The sequence below is a fragment of the Salvelinus alpinus genome, chromosome 8 (genome assembly GCF_045679555.1).
Source record: "Salvelinus alpinus chromosome 8, SLU_Salpinus.1, whole genome shotgun sequence".
Taxonomy (NCBI): domain Eukaryota; kingdom Metazoa; phylum Chordata; class Actinopteri; order Salmoniformes; family Salmonidae; genus Salvelinus; species Salvelinus alpinus.
In genome coordinates this window covers 39,689,823-39,708,673 of record NC_092093.1, presented here as the reverse complement: position 1 = coordinate 39,708,673, position 18,851 = coordinate 39,689,823, and the positions used below count along the sequence as shown (strand labels likewise).

Here is an 18,851-nt window from a genome sequence, read left to right as displayed (position 1 = left end):
GCTATTGTTTGAATGCTGAAATTTCCCCTGAGCATGACTTCCATGGTGAATTTGTTCAGGGATAAAACACTACAGTTTACTAGACTGACCAGGTGAATCCAGGTGAAAGCTATGATCCCTTATTGATGTCACTTGTTAAGGGGAGGACACAGGTTAAAGAAGGATTTTTAAGCCTTGAGACAAATGACACATGGATTGTATGTGTGCCATTCAGAGGGTGAATGGGCAAGACAAAAGATTGAAGTGCCTTTGAACGGGGTGGGCCCCATGGCGCACCAGTTTGAGTGTGTGGAGAACTTCAAACCTGCTGTGTTTTTCACGCTCAACAGTTTCCTGTGTGTATCAAGAATGGTCCACCACCCAAAGAACATCCCAAAGGACACTGCTGTTAAATCTGCCACATTTGTGGGTTTTCAAGCACTAACTGCTTGTTTCAAGTCCTGCCACCGCATCTCAATTGGGATTAAGTCCAAAACTTCAAATGTGTTGCTTTTTAGCCATTTTGATGTAGACTTGATAGTAGTTTTTTTTTAACATTGTCTTGCCTCATGACACAGCTGCGCTTCAGCTCCCAGACGGATGGCCTGACATTCTCCTGTAAAATTCTCTGATACAGAGCAGAATTCATGGTCCCCTTCTATTAAGGCAAGTTGTAGGGGTCCTGAGGCGGGCAAAGCATCCCCAATACTTTTTCACAGAACTGGACGATAGACCATATATTGCGTTCCCTACAGGTTATAGAAAGAGCAGGAGCTCTGAACTATCCATTCAGACCACAGTCCTAACTACCTACCTACAGGTTATGGAAAATTTGCTCTTTTAGTATTTCTCCAGTAGGTTTCCTGAAGGAGAAAGCCTCCACTTCTATGTCAAAGATAAAACAAAAACACTGTAGTAAATACTACCGTATAGTACAGTCTGGAAAAACACTACAGTAAAAACTACAGCATACTACAATCCGCAAAAACACTACATTAATTACCATAGTATATTTTACAGTTTTCTTTCACTACAGTATTTATACTATGGTTAACTGTAAGTACTACAGTATACTACAGTAAATACTACAGTAAAGTCCGCAAAAACACTACCGTAAATGCTGTAGTATTTATACAATAGTATACTATAGAATTTTTTCATTTGGGAAGGGTCACATTTGTTCTGTTTCAGTGCATTTCACATTGTTACTGTACTCACATTAAAGAACTGGACAATAATTGTGTGACATCTAAAAACAATGCTGTTCATTGGGCCTTTATAGGGATGTGGCTGTAAGCAGCATACCATTTAATTCAACAATGATACATTTAATGGTTACTGCTGCATTTGATAATGTTATTTTTCTGAAGTTATTTGAGTGTTCGACGTCACACAACTGACTTAGTTTATGGGACAGTTCCATGCATACTGTATGATACATTTCAGCATTCAAATGTTTATCTTATTCTCTGGTCCACTCTCTTCTCTCATCCGTCTCTGCTCCTCTTTCATAGGCGAACAGACCACCAGCTAAACTCAACCTGCTAACCTGTCAAGTGAAGCTCAACCCAGATGAGAAGAAAAGCTTTGATCTCTTCTCCCGTAAGTTAATCAGCATTTTAAGGCTCATCTCCATCTCAAACCTCTGCAACCCTGGACTAGTTTTTCCAATGACAGCCATTTCATCTTCCGTCTAGTACTATAGATGCCTTCCCGGTAGCCTAGCTTCTCTTACTGCAACTACCTCTTACTCAATCGGATCTCCTTCTTTGTTTACCCAAACAGATGACAGAACCTATCACTTTCAAGCTGAGGAAGAGACTGAGTGTCAGATGTAAGTACCATAGGGGTTCCCTGAACCAATGTAAACTGTCTGTGCATTTTGCACTGTGTACGTTTGTGTGCGAACGTTGTGTATACATCATTATGCAGGGTGTCCATCCACTCTGCCCAGAGTGGATAGAAACACACTTTGGTGATGAAATTTCACTTCCTTATTTCATCAAAATACATTTTACCAAGACAAATATGATTCTTCATGTCTGAATCGTTCAGTGGGGTCTTTCTCTAACATATCATTAACATTATATCCCAAATTCGGATTTTGTGCCTAATACATCCGGTAATAAGCTCCGAGCTCTGTCGACAGAGCGGTGGCGCTTTTTCACTGCAACCTTTGAGGATTTCAGGTGTTGTGGTGGTAGTCTACAAAGTTGTTTCCGTGTGTCGCATAATTAGCATGACACAAGCTGAATTAAACGGAAAAGGCTTTGGGAAAAAAAAACTTGCGGTATGCTCAGTGCTCTGTTGACATTTCACAGAGATACGCATGTTTCTGTGAGAAATCTTTAAAAAAAAGAATAGCATTCATTTGAAAAGTGTATACTAAAATATGAAAATACTACATGTCATGTCTCAAACTCGATTTCTATCTTACCTCTATTGTTTTATGTCCCTCGAATTTGAGAAGAAAGATGAGTTCAACTGTGAGCCTGTTCATTCTCAAACAGCATACAGCCTAGCTGACGCAATGCTATTTTCTTCTCTGGCCTCTGGCCTCTTCTCTGGCCTCTGGCCTCTTCTCTGGCCTCTGGCCTCTTCTCTGGCCTCTGGCCTCTGGCCTCTTCTCTGGCCAATGGCCTCCATAGTCACCCTAATTTTGGCCTTCCTACAAAGCTAAAAAACTCAAACTTTTGAACGGATTATGATAGAGACGTGAGGTTTGGACCATTGGTTTTCTCAGAGGAGTATCTACACATTTAACATTGTTTAAAATATATGTTTTTGATTGGTCACCCTATATCAGGGATCATCAACTATATTCAGCCGCGGGCCGATTTCTTTGGATGGAGGCCGGAATATAATTTCCAATAATTTGTAGATTACAAATTTACCGCAAGAAGCCAAAACAGATATAATTTTGGACTAAATCATCATCATTTAAAATGTGTATATGATCACATATACACTACATGACCAAAAGTATGTGGACATGTGCTTGTTCAACATCTCAAAATCATGGGCATTAATATAGAGTTGGTCCCCCCTTTGCTGCTATAACAGCCTCCACTCTTCTGGAAAGGCTTTCCACTAGATGTTGGAACACTGCATGGCTGTGTGCTCGATGTTATACACCTGTCAGCTGAAATAGCTGAATCCACTAATTTGAAGGGGTGTCCACATACTTTTGTGTATTTAGTGTATCTCTCTAATATTTCCTAAATTAAAATAACTTGGAGCTGATTTGCTGGTGTTTTTACAGTATTTTATGTTCAACAATAAAACATCTATTTGTTTCTTTGTATGTATTTTTTGCTCAGAAAACAGTTGGGGAACCCTGCTCTTCATTATGTGTATACATGATACAGGGGGTACATGTAATTGGTCACTTCTCAGACCCTCTTTGACGTTGTAGGCATTCCAAATGGCACCCTATTCCCTATAACGTGTACTCGGCTCTGGTCAAAAGTAGTGCACTACATAAGGAATAGGGTGCCATTTGGCACGCACACTTTGCCTCCAAGCTTACTGGTTGTCTCGGTTGGACCTGCCTGTGTTTTCAGATGGATCTCAGTCCTGCAGAACAGTAAGGAGGAGGCGCTGAACAATGCCTTCAAAGGAGACCAGGACGAGGGAGGGGAGAACAACATAGTGCAGGAGCTGACCAAGGCCATCGTCAGTGAGGTCAAGAGGATGAGCGGCAACGACGTCTGCTGCGACTGTGGAGCGCCTAGTGAGTGACACACAGAGCATTCTGGGAAAAGGCAGCAAGAAAATATTGTGGTCTTCCTCCCAGAGGGGTATTATATGAAAATGAACACAGTGTTGTACATACAGTATGTGAGTGTGTGAGGGGCTGACATGGTTTTCGTAATTTACAATGCTGAATGTGCAACCTTGCTTTGTTTGACGATTGACGTGTTCTTTTGTCTATGTGCATGCGCTCACACACATTCTTAGGAGTCTTTGTTAGGCCAGTCAGACTAGTTCCTCAAATACAGAAGAAAGAGGGTTGGCTGTTTCGGTTAGATGTTATTGAAATCCAACTGTGCCTATATATCCCATGTGTTGAATTCACACTGATAGGACAATGAAAATAGTGCATCAATATACCACATCTCACTCTTAGGAGTGGAACTTTATTTAACAGTACAACTATTTCAGGTGAGGACTTATAGTGGAAGCACACAACTCTTTTTTAATATCGTTTTTTCAGGATTTTCAAGTAATTTTTTTCAGAGACAGTGAAGAGAGACAGGAAAGTAAAGAGGAGAAATGGTGTGCCAGAAGGTCAAGGGCTAAGATCCGAAGGCAGTGGCAGCAACCCGCCAGACCACCGCAGGCCACAGCACACTAGTCTTACACTGATAACATATATCTCTGTCTTCAGAGCCCACCTGGCTCTCCACTAACCTGGGAGTGCTCATCTGCATCGAGTGTTCTGGAATCCACAGGGAGATGGGCGTCCACTATTCTAGAATACAGTCTCTCACACTGGACGTCCTGGGAACCGCCGAGCTCCTGGTAAATATCACAGGCTTTTATGGTTGCATTGTATACAAACATAGGTTCAAAGCATAGGTTTTTTTTTTTATCAATATTTTATTGCGTTTGCTTTAGCCTGCCTGGAGTGCCAGATGGGTAGATGCCAGGGAAGCTCAGCCAAGCAGTTTTGATTATTTCAAATAGTATTTGAACCCAGCTCTGATCGTATAAGCTGTTGTACTATTTGAGTATGATTAGTAGTAGCCTGGTCCCAGATCTGTTTGTGCTGTCTTGCCAACTCCTATGGCAATTGGCTATACTGCACAAACAGATCTGGAACCAGGCTAGATTTATAGGGTCTGAATAGATACCATATTGACGTGTGCTCTACCTGGTCTTCCCCAGCTGGTAAAAAATGTGGGCAATGCAGGTTTCAATGAGATCATGGAAGCGGACCTGTCTGCACAGGTCGTGACCAAACCCAACCCCTCCAGTGACATGTGAGTGACAGACAGTCGGGCAAACCACACCCACTCCTTTCCTTCCTTCAACACCATAACAGGAACAACACTGACTGAATACATTCATTATTTATTTCATATTAAGTTCAATACATTTAACTTCTTGTTATACTATGTATAGTCCTGAATGTCTTAGGGTACATCCCAAATGGCAACTTATTCCATATATAGTCCACTACTTTTGACAGGGGCCCTGGTCAAAATCCGTGTACTAGGGGATAGGGTTCCATTTGGAACTTGGCCTTAAACTCAGATTTCCTGTCTCTTGCTAGTTGCCTATCTGTCTGTCTGGGCTCTTGTCTCCCTCAGGCAGACGCGGAAGGACTACATCACAGCCAAGTACACAGAGAAGAAGTTTGTTCAGAGGAAGTGTGCGGACGCGGAGTCCAGGCTGCACGTCCTGTGTGAGGCAGTGAAGACCCGAAACATCCTCTCCCTCATCCAGGTTTACGCTGAAGGAGTGGACCTGATGGAGACCATACCACTGGCCAATGAGCATGTAAGATTAATCACATTATCTTCTTTTTTTTATTTAGACAGCCAGAAGGTAGGCAGGTGACAGATTTTACATTTGACATTTTATTAATTTAGCAGACGCTCTGATCCAGAGCAATTTCCCCGAGCAAATAGGGTGAAGTGCCTTGCTCAAGGGCGCATCAGCAGATTCGAACCAGCGACCTTTCAGTTACTGGCCCAACGCTCTAACCACTGGGCTATCTTTTAGAGCAGTGGTTCCTAAACTTTTTACAGTCGTCGTACCGCTTCAAACATTCAACCTCCAGCTGCGTATTCCCTCTAGCACCAGTATCAGCGCCACGTAAGCCTGCCACACACACACTATACGATACATTTATTAAACATAAGAATGAGTGTGAGTTTTTTGTCACAACCCTGCTTGTGGGAAGTGACAAAGAGCTCTTATAGGACCAGGGCACAAATAATAATATAATAATTGTCACGTCCTGACCATAGTTCTTATGTGTTTTGCTTGTTTTAGTGTTGGTCAGGACGTGAGCTGGGTGGGCATTCTATGTTGTGTGTCTAGTTTGTCTGTTTCTGTGTTCGGCCTAATATGGTTCTCAATCAGAGGCAGCTGTCAATCGTTGTCCCTGATTGAGAATCATATATAGGTGGCTTGTTTTGTGTTGGGGATTTGTGGGTGGTTGTTTCCTGTCTTTGTGTTTTCTCTGCACCAGATAGGGCTGTATCGGTTTGCCACATTTGTTATTTTGTATCGTGTTAAGTGTTCACTGTTTATCATTTTATTAAACATGTTGAGCACTGGCTACGCTGCGTGTTGGTCCGATCCCTGTTACACCCTCTCTTCACGTGAAGAGGAGGAAGGCTGCCGTTACAGAACCACCCACCAAACTCGGACCAAGCAGCGTGGCTACGGGCAGCAGCAGCAGCAGCGGCCCACTACACAGGACTCCTGGACATGGGAGGAAATTCTGAAGGGAAAAGGACACTGGGCTCACATTGGAGAATATCGCCGCTCTCGTGAAGAGATGGAGGCAGCTAAAGCCCAGGAGCAGTGGTATGAGGAGGCAGCACGGAAGCGTGGCTGGAAGCCCGAGAAGAAATCCCAAAAATTTCTTGGGGGGGGGGGGGGCTAAAGGGTAGTGTGGCGAAGTCAGGTAGGAAACCTGCGCCCACTTCCCATGCTTACCGTGGAGAGCGGGAGTACGGGCAGACACCGTGTTATGCGGAAGAGCGCACGGTGTCTCCTGTACGTGTGCTTAGCCCGGTGCGGTACATTCCAGCTCCACGTATCGGCCGGGCTAGAGTGAGCATTGAGCCAGGTGCCATGAAGCCGGCTCAACGCGTCTGGTCTCCAGTGCGTCTCCTCGGGCCGGCATACATGGCACCAGCCTTACGCATGGTGTCCCCGGTTCGCCAACACAGCCCAGTGCGGGTTATTCCACCTCCCCGCACTGATCGGGCTACGGGGAGCATTCAACCAGGTAAGGTTGGGCAGGCTCGGTGCTCAAGGGAGCCAGTACGCCTGCACGGTCCGGTATATCCGGCGCCACCTTCCCGCCCCAGTACCACCAGTGCCAACACCACGCACCAGGCTTCCAGTGCGTCTCCAGAGCCCTGTTCCTCCTCCACGCACTCTCCCTGTGGTGCGTGTCTCCAGCCCAGTACCTCCAGTTCCGGCACCACGCACCAAGCCTCCTGTGCGTCTCCAGAGCCCTGTACGCACTGTTCCTTCTCCCCGCACTCGCCCTGAGGTGCGTGTCTCCAGTCCGGTACCACCAGTGCCGGCACCACGCACCAGGCCTATAGTGCGCTTCGAGAGTCCAGTGTGCCCTGTTCCTGCTCCCCGCACTAGCCTTGAGGTGCGTGTCTCCAGTCCGGTACCACCAGTTCCGGCACCACGCACCAGGCCTACTGTGCGCCTCAGCAGGTCAGAGTCGGCCGTCTGCCCAACGCCGCCTGCACTGCCCGCCTGCCCAGCGCCGCCTGAGCTGCCCGCCTGCCCAGCGCCGTCTGAGCTGCCCGCCTGCCCACCGCCGTCTGAGCTGCCCGCCTGCCCAGCGCCGTCTAAGCTGCCCGCCTGCCCAGCGCCGTCTGAGCTGCCCGCCTGCCCAGCGCCGTCTGCCCAGCGCCGTCAGAGCCGCCCGTCTGTCCCGAGCCGTCAGAGCCGCCCGTCTGTCCCGAGCCGTCAGAGCCGCCCGTCTGTCCCGAGCCGTCAGAGCCGTCCGTCAGTCAGGAGCCGCCAGAGCCGCCCGTCAGTCAGGAGCCGCCAGAGCCGCCCGCCAGTCAGGAGCCGCCAGAGCCGCCCGCCAGTCAGGACCCGCCAGAGCTGCCCGCCAGTCAGGAGCCGCCAGAGCCGCCCGCCAGTCAGGAGCCGCCAGAGCCGCCTGCCAGTCAGGAGCCGCCTGCCAGTCATGAGCTGCCCTCCAGTCATGAGCTGCCCTCCAGTCATGAGCTGCCCTCCAGTCATGAGCTGCCCTCCAGTCATGAGCTGCCCTTCAGTCATGAGCTGCCCTTCAGCCCGGAGCTGCCCCTCAGTCCGGAGCTGCCCTTCAGTCCAGAGCTGCCTCTCTGTCCGGAGCTGCCTCTCTGTCCGGAGCTGCCCTTCAGTCCGGAGCTGCCCCTCTGTCCTGAGCTACCTCTCTGTCCTGAGCTACCTCTCTGTCCTGAGCTACCTCTCTGTCCTGAGCTACCTCTCTGTCCTGAGCTGTCTCCTCAATTTAGTGGGGACCTTGGTGAGGATTCCTAGGCCAAGGTCGGGGGTGAGGGTCGCCACTCAAAGGACGCTAAGGAGGGGGACAATGGTGGAGTGGTGGCCTCGTCCTGCGCCGAAGCCGCCACCACGGACAGATGGCCACCCAGACCCTCCCCTTGAGTTTTAGGGGTGCGTTCGGAGTCCGCACCTCAGGAGGGGGGTACTGTCACGTCCTGACCATAGTTCTTATGTGTTTTGCTTGTTTTAGTGTTGGTCAGGACGTGAGCTGGGTGGGCATTCTATGTTGTGTGTCTAGTTTGTCTGTTTCTGTGTTCGGCCTAATATGGTTCTCAATCAGAGGCAGCTGTCAATCGTTGTCCCTGATTGAGAATCATATATAGGTGGCTTGTTTTGTGTTGGGGATTTGTGGGTGGTTGTTTCCTGTCTTTGTGTTTTCTCTGCACCAGATAGGGCTGTATCGGTTTGCCACATTTGTTATTTTGTATCGTGTTCACTGTTTATCATTTTATTAAACATGTTGAGCACTGGCTACGGTGCGTGTTGGTCCGATCCCTGTTACACCCTCTCTTCACGTGAAGAGGAGGAAGGCTGCCGTTACAATAATAATCAATAATATTGCTCTTTATTTAGCTATCTTACATATAAAACCTTATTTGTTCATCAAAAATTGTGAATAACTCACCACAGATTAAGGAGAAAGGTGTGCTTGAAAGGATGCACATAACTCTGCAATGTTGGGTTGTATTGGAGGGAGTCCCAGTCTTAAATCATTTTCCACACAGTTTGTGCCTATATTTAGTTGTCGTGCTATTGAGGGCCGAGAATCCACTCTCACATAGGTACGTGGTTGCAAAGGGCATCAGTGTCTTAACAGCGCGATTTGCTAAGGCAAGAAACTCTGAGCGCAGCCGTATCAAGAAATCTGTAAGTGGCTTCTGATTAAATTAAATTTTCACAGAACCACTTGTTGCAATTTTGATGAGGCTCTCTTGTTCAGATATTGGTAAGTGGACTGGAGGCAAGGCATGAAAGGGATAACGAATCCAGTTGTTTGTGTTGTCCATTTCGGGAAAGTATCTGCGTAATTGTGCACCCAGCTCACTCAGGTGCTTCGCTATATCACATTTGACATCGTCTGTAAGCTTGAGTTAATTTGCACACAAAAAATCATACAATGATGGAAAGACCTGTCTGTTGTTCTTGTTAATCCAGACAGAAAAGAGCTCCAACTTCTTAATCATAGCCTCAATTCTGTCCTGCACATTGAATATAGTTGCGGAGAGTCCCTGTAATACTAGATTCAGATCATTCAGGCGAGAAAAAACATCACCCAGATAGGCCAGTCGTGTGAGAAACTCGTCATCATGGAAGCTGTCAGACAAGTGAAAATTCTGGTCAGTAAAGAAACCTTTAAGCTCATCTCTCAATTTTAAAAAACTTGTCAATACTTTGCCCCTTGATAGCCAGGCACTTCTGTATGTTCTAAAACCGTTACAAGGTTGCTGCCTATATCATTGCATAATGGAGAAAATACACGAGAGTTCAGGGGCCTTGCTTTAACAAAGTTTAACCATTATCACTGTAGTGTCCAAAACGTCTTTCAAGCTGTCAGGCATTCCCTTGGCAGCAAGAGCCTCTTGGTGGATGCTGCAGTGTACCCAAGTGGCGTCAGGAGCAACTGCTTGCACACGTAACTGCTTGCACGCGCATTACCACTCCACTATGTCTCCCTGTCATGGCTTTTGTGCCATCAGTACAGATACCAACACATCTTGACCACCAAAGTCCCTTTGATGTCACAAAGCTGTCCAGTACTTTAAAAAATATCCTCTCCTGTTGTTCTGGTTTCCAGTGGTTTGCAGAAGAGGATGTCTTCCTTAATTGACCCCCCATAAACGTAACAGACATATACCAGCCACGTCTGTTGACTCATCCAGCTGTAACGCATGGAATTCACTGGCTTGTATGCGAAGCAGTAATTGTTTCAGAACATCTCCTGCCATGTCACTGATGCGTCGTTAAACAGTGTTATTTGATGAAGGTTTTGTCTGTATAGTTTTTTGGGCCTTTTCCCCCAGCATTGTCCCAGCCATATCCGCGGCAGCTGGAAGAATTAAGTCCTCCACAATAGTATGGGGCTTGCCTGTCCTAGCTCACCATAAAAGACCCTTCTTATTAATGGTATCTGTTGCTTTTATACGTCTTAATGCTCAAAAGTCGTCTATTCTCGCTCAAAAAACTCCCGTGGCTTATTTTTCAAATTGTCATTTTTCTAAATGTCTGCGCAAGAGTGAAGGTTTCCCGCGAGAGAGTAACGGTTAATGTGATTGGATGTTAATTATTTGACTAGGCTACCTGTATTTGACATTTCGCTGAACACTAGATGGTTAAAAAAAGAATTGGCAGTGAAACGAGGCTACTCAGGGGAGAGAAAAACCTGACCCAAATGCATAGCCCCGTTGGAAAATATAAATGTACTGTTTGAAAATGTGCAGATCTGTTGATTTCTTTTTTTATTTAATAAAAAATAAATAAATACAATTATGTGAATCACATTTTTATTTGGAGTACCCCCGATGGCATTGCGCGTACCCCTGGGGTTTGGGAATACCTGTTTTAGAGGGAAAACAGTACAAAAGTATAGGGTGGGGGGCTTCGTACCCATGGTACTGTGGGAAATATGTGCATGGCAGTCTCTACCACTACTGCTGCACCATGCCCCCACATGACAGACTTCTAACGTGGACTAAAAAAAGCTCTGCTGATATGTCATATTTTAATACCTGAATCACGCTTCACCATCTGGCAGTCCGATGGACAAATCTGGGTTTGACCGATGCCAGGAGAACGCCACCTGCCCGAATGCATAGTGCCAACTGTAAAGTTTGGTAGAGGAGGAATAATGGTCTGGGGCTGTTTATCATGGTTCGGGCTAGGCCCCCCTAGTTCCAGTGAAGGGAAATCTTAACTCTAGCATACAATGACATTCTAGACGATTATGTGCTTCCAACTTTGTGGCAACAGTTTGGGGAAGGCCCTTTCCTGTTTCAGCATGACAATGCCCCCGGGCACAAAGCGAGGTCCATACAGAAATAGTTTGTCAAGATCGGTGTGGAAGAACTTGACTGGACTGCACAGAGCCCTGATCTCAAACCCATCGAACAAATTTGGGATGAATTGGAACGCCGACTGCCCAACATCAGTGCCCGACCTAACTAAAGCTCTTGTGGCCAACATCTAGTGGAAAGCCCTCCCAGAAGAGTGGAGGCTATTATAGCAGCAAAGGGGGGATCAACTCCATATTAATGCCCATAATTTTGGAATGAGATGTTCGACGAGCAGGTGTCCACATACTTTTGGTCATGTAGTGTATTTGTCCATTCTCTCAGGAACCGGGTGAGACGGCACTACATCTAGCAGTACGAATGGTGGACCGCAACTCCCTCCATATTGTGGACTTCCTGACCCAGAACAGGTACTAAAGCCTTACTTAAGCTGATTGGGTGAAAAGATGCTGGGTTTATGTCTCATAAAAGCAGACGCAAACAACATAAAAGCAGAAGCAAACATCTCAAATGTGACGAGGGGGAAGTCATCTAAAGTAATTTAACGGTTAAAAAAAAAACATGTAGATAAGAGCAGAAGTTGTTCTCTCAGATTAGACATATTTATTTAGTCGTTGATGTCGATGAAGGGAAGTGTTGCCCCCTTGTGGTGAATGTCCTAACCCCAGTGGTGTGTCTGCTCTGTGTCAGTGGCAACCTGGAGAAGCAGACAGCCAAAGGGAGCACGGCACTGCACTACTGCTGCCTGACAGACAACAGTGAGTGTCTGAAACTGCTGCTGCGGGGCAGGGCATCGGTCAGTATTGGTAAGTGACCAGCTAGTATCATGTCCCAAATGACACGCTATTCCCTATATAGTCCAGACTCAAGTCCCATAGAAACACTTAAATTGGGCCTCCCGAGTGCCGCAGCGGTCTTTAAGGCACAGCATCGCAGTGCTTGAGGCGTCACTACAGACCTGGGTTCGATCCCAGGCTGTGTCACAGCTGGCCGTGACCGGGAGACCCATGAGGCGGCGCACAATTTGCCCAGCTTCGTGCGGGTTAGGGGAGGGTTTGGCAGGCCGGGATTTCCTTGTCCCTGCTCTAGCGACTCCTTGTGGCGGACCGGGCTCGTGCAAGCTGACTTCACTTGCAAGCTGGACGGTGTTTCCTCCGACACATTGGTGTGGCTGGCTTCCGGGTTAAGCGAGCAGTGTGTCAAGAAGTAGTGCAGCTTGGCAGGGTTGTGTTTCGGGGGCGCATGGCTCTTGACCTTCGCCTCTCCCGAGTCCGTAGGGGAGTTGCAGCGATGGGACAAGACTGTAACTACCAATTGGATATCACGAAATTGGGGAGAAAAAGGGGTAAAAGTACAAAAAAAATATGCAGTACCAGTCAAAAGTTTGGACACACCTACTCATGTAAGGGTATTTCTTTATTTTTACTATTTTCTACATTGTAGAATAATAGTAAAGACATCAAAACTATGAAATAACACATATGGAATTATGTAGTAACCAGAAAAGTGTTAAACAAATCAAAATATATTTGAGATTCTTCAAAGTAGCCACCCTTTGCCTTGATGACAGCTTTGCACACTCTTGGCATTCTCTCAACCAGCTTCACCTGGACTGCTTTTCCAACAGTCCAACAGGAGTTCCGACATATGCTGAGCACTTGTTGGCTGCTTTTTCTTCACTCTGTGGTCCAACTCATCCCAAACCATCTCAATTGGGTTGAGGTCAGGTGATTGTGGAGATCAGGTCATCTGATGCAGCACTCCATCATTCTCCTTCTTGGTCAAATAGCCCTTACACAGCCTGGAGGTGTGTTGGGTCATTGTCCTGTTGAAAACAAATGATAGTCCCACTAAGTGCAAACTGGATTGTATTGTGTATCGCTGCAGAATGCTGTGGTAGCCATGCTGGTTAAGTGTGCCTTGAATTCTAAATAAATTACTGACAGTGTCACCAGCAAAGCACCCCCACACCATCACACCTCCTCCTCCATGCTTCATGGTGGGAACCACACATGCAGAGATCATCCGTTCACCTACTCTGCGTCTAACAAAGACAATGCGGTTGGAACCAAAAATCTCACATTTGGACTCAACAGACCAAAGGACAGATTTCCACCGGTCTAATGTCCATTGCTCGTGTTTATTGGCCCAAGCAAGTGTCTTCTTATTGGTGTCCTTTAGTAGTTGTTTCTTTGCAGCAATTCGACCATGAAGGCCTGATTCACGCAGTCTCCTCTGAACAATTGATGTTGAAATGTGTCTGTTACTTGAACTCTGTGAAGCATTTATTTGGGATGCAATCTCTGAGGCTGGTAACTCTAATGAATTTATCCTCTGCAGCAGAGGTAACTCTGAGGCTTCCTTTCCTGTGGTGGTCCTCATGAGAGCTAGTTTCATCATAGCACTTGATGGTTTTTGCGACTGCACTTGAAGAAACTTTCCAAATTCTTGACACTTTCCCGGATTGACTGAGCTTCATGTCTTAAAGTAATGATGGACTGTCGTTTCTCTTTGCTTATTTGAGCTGTTCTTGCCATAATATGGACTTGGTGTACAACCAAATATTCTGTATACCACCCCTACCTTGTCACAACACAACTGAATGGCTCAAACGCATTTAGACGGAAAGAAATTCCACAAATTAACTTTTAACAAGGCACACCTGTTAATTGAAATGCATTCCAGGTTACTATCTCATGAATCTGGTTGAGAGAATGCTAAGAGTGCGGAAAGCTGTCATCAAGGCAAAGGGTGGCTACTTTGAAGAATCTCAAATATAAAATATATTTGATTTGTTTAACACCTTTTTGGAACTGTATATATACAGTGTATATATATAAAAGAAACACATAAATAGTTTTTTGTCTGCCTGTGTGCAGCCAACGAGGCAGGAGAAACACCAATGGACATCGCCAAGCGCCTCAGACATTCGCAGTGTGAAGAGCTGGTGAGTGCAGTCTTTGAATGGAATCAAAAGGTCACATGGATTTGAACACTGTAACAATATACTAATAATAATTGATTGGATTTGTAGAGTGCTTTTCCACGTAGGTTCCCAAAGCGCTTTACAAAGTAAGGGGAAACCCACCTCATCCACCACCGATGTGTGGCACCTACTTTGAATTTGATGATCCAACTGTCTTAGAGGATGGTCCAGGGTTCTGTTTTATCAACTTGGGTAATAGTAAAGGTTGACTGTATTTGTGGTGTCCAGCTGACCCAGGCTATGACGGGGAAGTTTAACGTCCACGTGCATGTGGAATACGAGTGGCGGCTCCAAAACGAAGACGACGACCTGGACGAGAGCGAAGACGAGATGGAGGACAAGGTGAGTTGGATAGCCTCTACCTCATAACTCAAAACTCATATAGAACTCTCATAGAATTCACAAATTCTTCTCACCATGATTTTATGGTATACCAGGCAAGCCTGTACCACTGTATTAGTTGAGTTATTTTGCCCAGATAAAAAACAAAAATGCACGAGTCAGTACTTGAGTGAGTACTACAGTACTTCAACCTCAGTTGTGCTCATCGCTAGCTTGAAGACATTACATCAATAGTATACTAGCTTATACTACACTAGCATACTTACACTCTTTATCGCCCATACCCAGCCCATCCCCCAAAGACGACCAGAGCAGGAGCGTCCGGTCAGCTGTTTTGTCCCAGGAAATGGTCCCATGGGTCCCATGCCTAGAGGTCTCAACATGGCCTCCCTGGCCCGCGACGCAGCCAGTCTGGTCAGGGACAAGCAGAGAACCCATGTCCCCAGCATGATGCTGAACAATGAGACCTATGGCGCCATCCTTGACCTCAGCCCCCCTCCCCGTGGCATGTCAGGGGTACCAGGGGGACCGGGGTTACACATCCCAACCCTGCCCCCTAGGAACGCCAGCAAAGGTCAGTCCATTGGCATTGAGATTCGGCCATAGGCCATAGAGCATAGGTCATATGTCATGCTCTAAGTCAGGGCTGTTCAAATACGGACCTATTGGGCCAAAACCCTTTTTCAGGTTTTCACTCTCCTAATCAGGGCCTTGATTCAGACCTACGTCACCAGGTGAGTGCAATCAGCTCCGGGTTAGAAACATACATTGGGATTGTTTCGGCCATCCAAGACCAGAATTAAACAGCCCTGCACTCGGTCATAGATTATAGGTCCTTGACATGGTTGCTGGAATAATGAACTAAACACCAGATGCCAAACTGTAGTATAAATAAATGATTGACCCTATGACTGTAACCTTGTAGGCCCAGGGTGGAAGCAGGCTCATATGGAGGTGGTGGGTAGACATAGGTCCTCCTCAGACCCCCCGAACCCTCACATCCCGGACCGTAACAGCTCCATGAATGGTAAGTGCACTACATTATATTACCAGATAGTACTCGCTCCTGACCTATCCCTCACATGTGATTATACTGCGCTGCTGGCACACCAACAAGATATAAGTCCTGTATAAGCACTTTGTTACAACTGCCGATGTTAAAAAAGACATTTGACTGATTGATATCACTCCCTTGTCTCCATCCAGTGTTTCCCCCAGCTCTTCCACCTGCTGCTCCGCCTCCCCGGGTGAGTAAAAGGACCAGTGGGATGGAGTCTAGAAGCCATAAGACTGCTCCTCTACCACCACTACCTTCAGTATTACCTGGGCCTCCAGTGTCCCCCATCATCCCACTACCACCATTCCCGCCAGCAGTGCCCCCTGCACCCTCCTTCCGACCCACACAGCCCCCTCCTGTACCCGCCCACCATCCCAGAAGCAGAGCCGCACGGTCCAAATCAACTAAGTCACCCACTATGTAAGAACTTGTATGTATCAAGCATCTCAGAGTAAGAGTGCTGATTTAGGATCAGTTTAGTCTTTTAGATCACAATGAATATGATTACGTGGATAGGGGGGGGACCTGACTCTAGATCAGCACTCCTACTCTGAGACGCTTGACACGTCCGCTGACCAATTCAGGTTCATATGTTCTCATTTAATTGTATTACGTCTTGTGTTAGGTTTATAACGATATGTATTATCACTTAACTAAGACACTTAATGTGTGTGTGGTTTCAGTTCAGATAAACCCACGCCTATAGGACCGCCCGGCAGGCTTGCTGGACCCACTAATAGATCCGGTAAACACATCACACACTCAAATACCATTCACACATTTTTAGTATACACTGAGTGTACAAAACATTAGGAATACCTGCTCTTTCCATGACTGACCAGGTGACTCAAGGTGAAAGCTATGAAACCTTATTGATGTCACTTGTTCAATCCACTTCAATCAGTGTAGAAGAAGGGGAGGAGACAGGTTAAAGAAGGAGTTTTAAGCCTTGAGACGTGGATTGTGTATGTGTGCCATTCAGAAGGTGAATGGGCAAGACAAAATATTTAGGTGCCTTTGAACGGGGTATGGTAGTAGGTGCCAGGTGCACCAGTTTGTGTCAACAACTGCAACACTGCTGGGTTTTTCACGCTCAACAGTTTCCCGTGTGTATCAAGAATAGTCCGCCACCCAAACGACATCCAGACAATTTGACACAACTGTGGGAACCATTGGAGTCAACATGGGCCAGCATCCCTGTGGAACGCCTTCGACACCTTGTAGTGGCCATGACACGACGAATTGAGGCTGTTCTGAGGGTAAAAGGGGGTGCAACACAATATTAGGAAGGTGTTCCTAACGTTTCGTACACTCAGCCTACAATATCTAATAACTAGCCTGCTCTGGTTCAAAGAGCTTTGTTTTATTCATCTGGGTGCCAGTCAGTTTCTTCTTTCTTGCCAATTCCTTATGGATCTGTCATGCCAATTGGTTAGAATAATGGAGTTGGTAAAATCACAAACAGATCTGGGACCAGACTACTTGCTATTTTATGTGTCATGTCCATGAATTGATGATTACATGTTCCAATGTGTCTTTTTGCTTGTGTGTGAGCAGTAAAGAACACACCTGTAACTGGATCCCCTCAGAGCTCTGGTCCAACTCCTCCACCAACACCCAAGCCCCGCGCTAACCTCCCTGTGAGATCCTCAACTCAGCCAATCAGTGGCATGCAATCAATACCTAACACACAGGCTATTATAGCAATGCAGTAATATCATATTTACACGGATTATTGAACACTTGCAAAACCATTAACTAACATCTTCTTGTCTAACTTATTATTATTTGGCCCTTAGAAACTGAGGCCCAGGAGGGTGAAAGCCCGCTACAACTGTTCAGCTGATAACCCAGATGAGCTAACGTTCACCGAGGGAGAGGTGATTGTAGTGGATGCAGAGGAGGACCAGGAGTGGTGGGTAAGTACAACAGCTCCAACACACAACCACACGCATAGGCACGCATGCACACACACATGCATGCACACACATACGCACACACACACATCCACTGACTGTGTCCTTATATGTCTGATCCACTGACTGTGTGTCCTGTTGTGTGTGTTGCAGGTAGGACATATTGAGGGGGATTCGACTAGGACAGGAGTCTTCCCTGCGACATTTGTGCACTTAATCACTGACTGATGCATCTGATGGTGTGACCGAAGCTGTCGCTCACTACTAGGCTGTGTTTATCTGTTCTTGTCCAAAATTGCACCCTATTCCCTACGTAGTGCACTACTTTTGACCAGAGCCCTATAAGTAGTGCACTATATAAGAAATAGGGTATCGTTTGGGAGAAAAACAATGTCTATGAGTGAAAGAGGTGTGGGATGTGCACATCACATGGTGATATTCTCATGCATCCAAACAGCCAAAGATGATGACTAGGTGACCTCTGACCTGCCAACAGAATGTTCTAATCTACAATGCTGGAATATTTTTGGGAAAAAAGGGGGAAACTGTTCAACCCGCATGCTAAGTTTTGAGAAAGTATACTTCCACTTGGTTTGCTGGGACAACTGGAAATAACTGTAGCAAGATTCTGCTTGATTATGTTTTATTTAAAGTCCACACAGTACAGTGCATCCTTGAGGGTACAGTCAAACTTGAGTCTTTAAATTCAATATTGCTATTGTGTTATCATTTCAGATGCATATTGAAAGTGTAACTTGGTATAATAAAAAACATATTGTACTACAACCACTCAAAGTCTATATATGATCATCCTATGACAGCTTCTGCTGATGGGAAACTGATATGTTTGAATCTAACATTGAAAGAAATGTAATTTATCAAGAGAGCATTTGTGAATATATGATGCTGGCAAAAGGGTTGCAGGGTAACTCTGTATGTATATTGTAGCTGTAACATTTGAGATAATTGAAAGGAATGTACATCCTACATTTTCCTCTTCCCTCGTGTTCTTTACATGTCCATGGTTATTCATTAAAACGTGAAATGGCTCATTGTGTGTTTTGTCTTCATTGCATTCGGTTAAGACAGATCTGTAGTGGTCACTCCATTTGATGATTATGGACAGAACCATTATCTGATGCTGGGGCGGACTGGGATCAAAAATTGCCCCTGGCATTTCTAACACACCAGTCAATATTTTTCCTTGAGGCCCCCACACTGGCCCATTTTGAGGCCACCAATATTAGCGAGATAGTGCTAATTCTGAGCCCCAAAAAGTTTGTTAGACAGTCCCACTTGGCAAA

The 18,851-nt window shown here is 46.0% G+C and overlaps 1 protein-coding gene and 1 non-coding gene across 2 annotated transcripts in view; both read left to right on the top strand.

Moving 5' to 3' along the window:
* Nucleotides 1–18,597, top strand: part of asap2b (ArfGAP with SH3 domain, ankyrin repeat and PH domain 2b) — a 52,331-nt gene extending 33,734 nt beyond the window's left edge. The window contains exons 12-28 of the mRNA XM_071413863.1: nt 1,494–1,581; nt 1,765–1,813; nt 3,543–3,712; nt 4,370–4,503; nt 4,870–4,964; nt 5,295–5,484; nt 11,571–11,656; nt 11,937–12,052; nt 14,126–14,193; nt 14,461–14,574; nt 14,863–15,148; nt 15,500–15,601; nt 15,781–16,051; nt 16,315–16,376; nt 17,189–17,271; nt 17,431–17,550; nt 17,701–18,597. Of these exons, the coding sequence (XP_071269964.1) occupies nt 1,494–1,581; nt 1,765–1,813; nt 3,543–3,712; nt 4,370–4,503; nt 4,870–4,964; nt 5,295–5,484; nt 11,571–11,656; nt 11,937–12,052; nt 14,126–14,193; nt 14,461–14,574; nt 14,863–15,148; nt 15,500–15,601; nt 15,781–16,051; nt 16,315–16,376; nt 17,189–17,271; nt 17,431–17,550; nt 17,701–17,775 (2,109 nt within the window). The 3' untranslated portion in view covers nt 17,776–18,597. The remainder of the gene's footprint in view (nt 1–1,493; nt 1,582–1,764; nt 1,814–3,542; nt 3,713–4,369; nt 4,504–4,869; nt 4,965–5,294; nt 5,485–11,570; nt 11,657–11,936; nt 12,053–14,125; nt 14,194–14,460; nt 14,575–14,862; nt 15,149–15,499; nt 15,602–15,780; nt 16,052–16,314; nt 16,377–17,188; nt 17,272–17,430; nt 17,551–17,700) is intronic.
* On the top strand, nt 806–860 carry LOC139583880 (U7 small nuclear RNA). The gene has a single exon (XR_011676639.1). It is a non-coding gene; the product is annotated as a U7 small nuclear RNA (small nuclear RNA).
* Nucleotides 18,598–18,851: the final 254 nt, after the last annotated feature.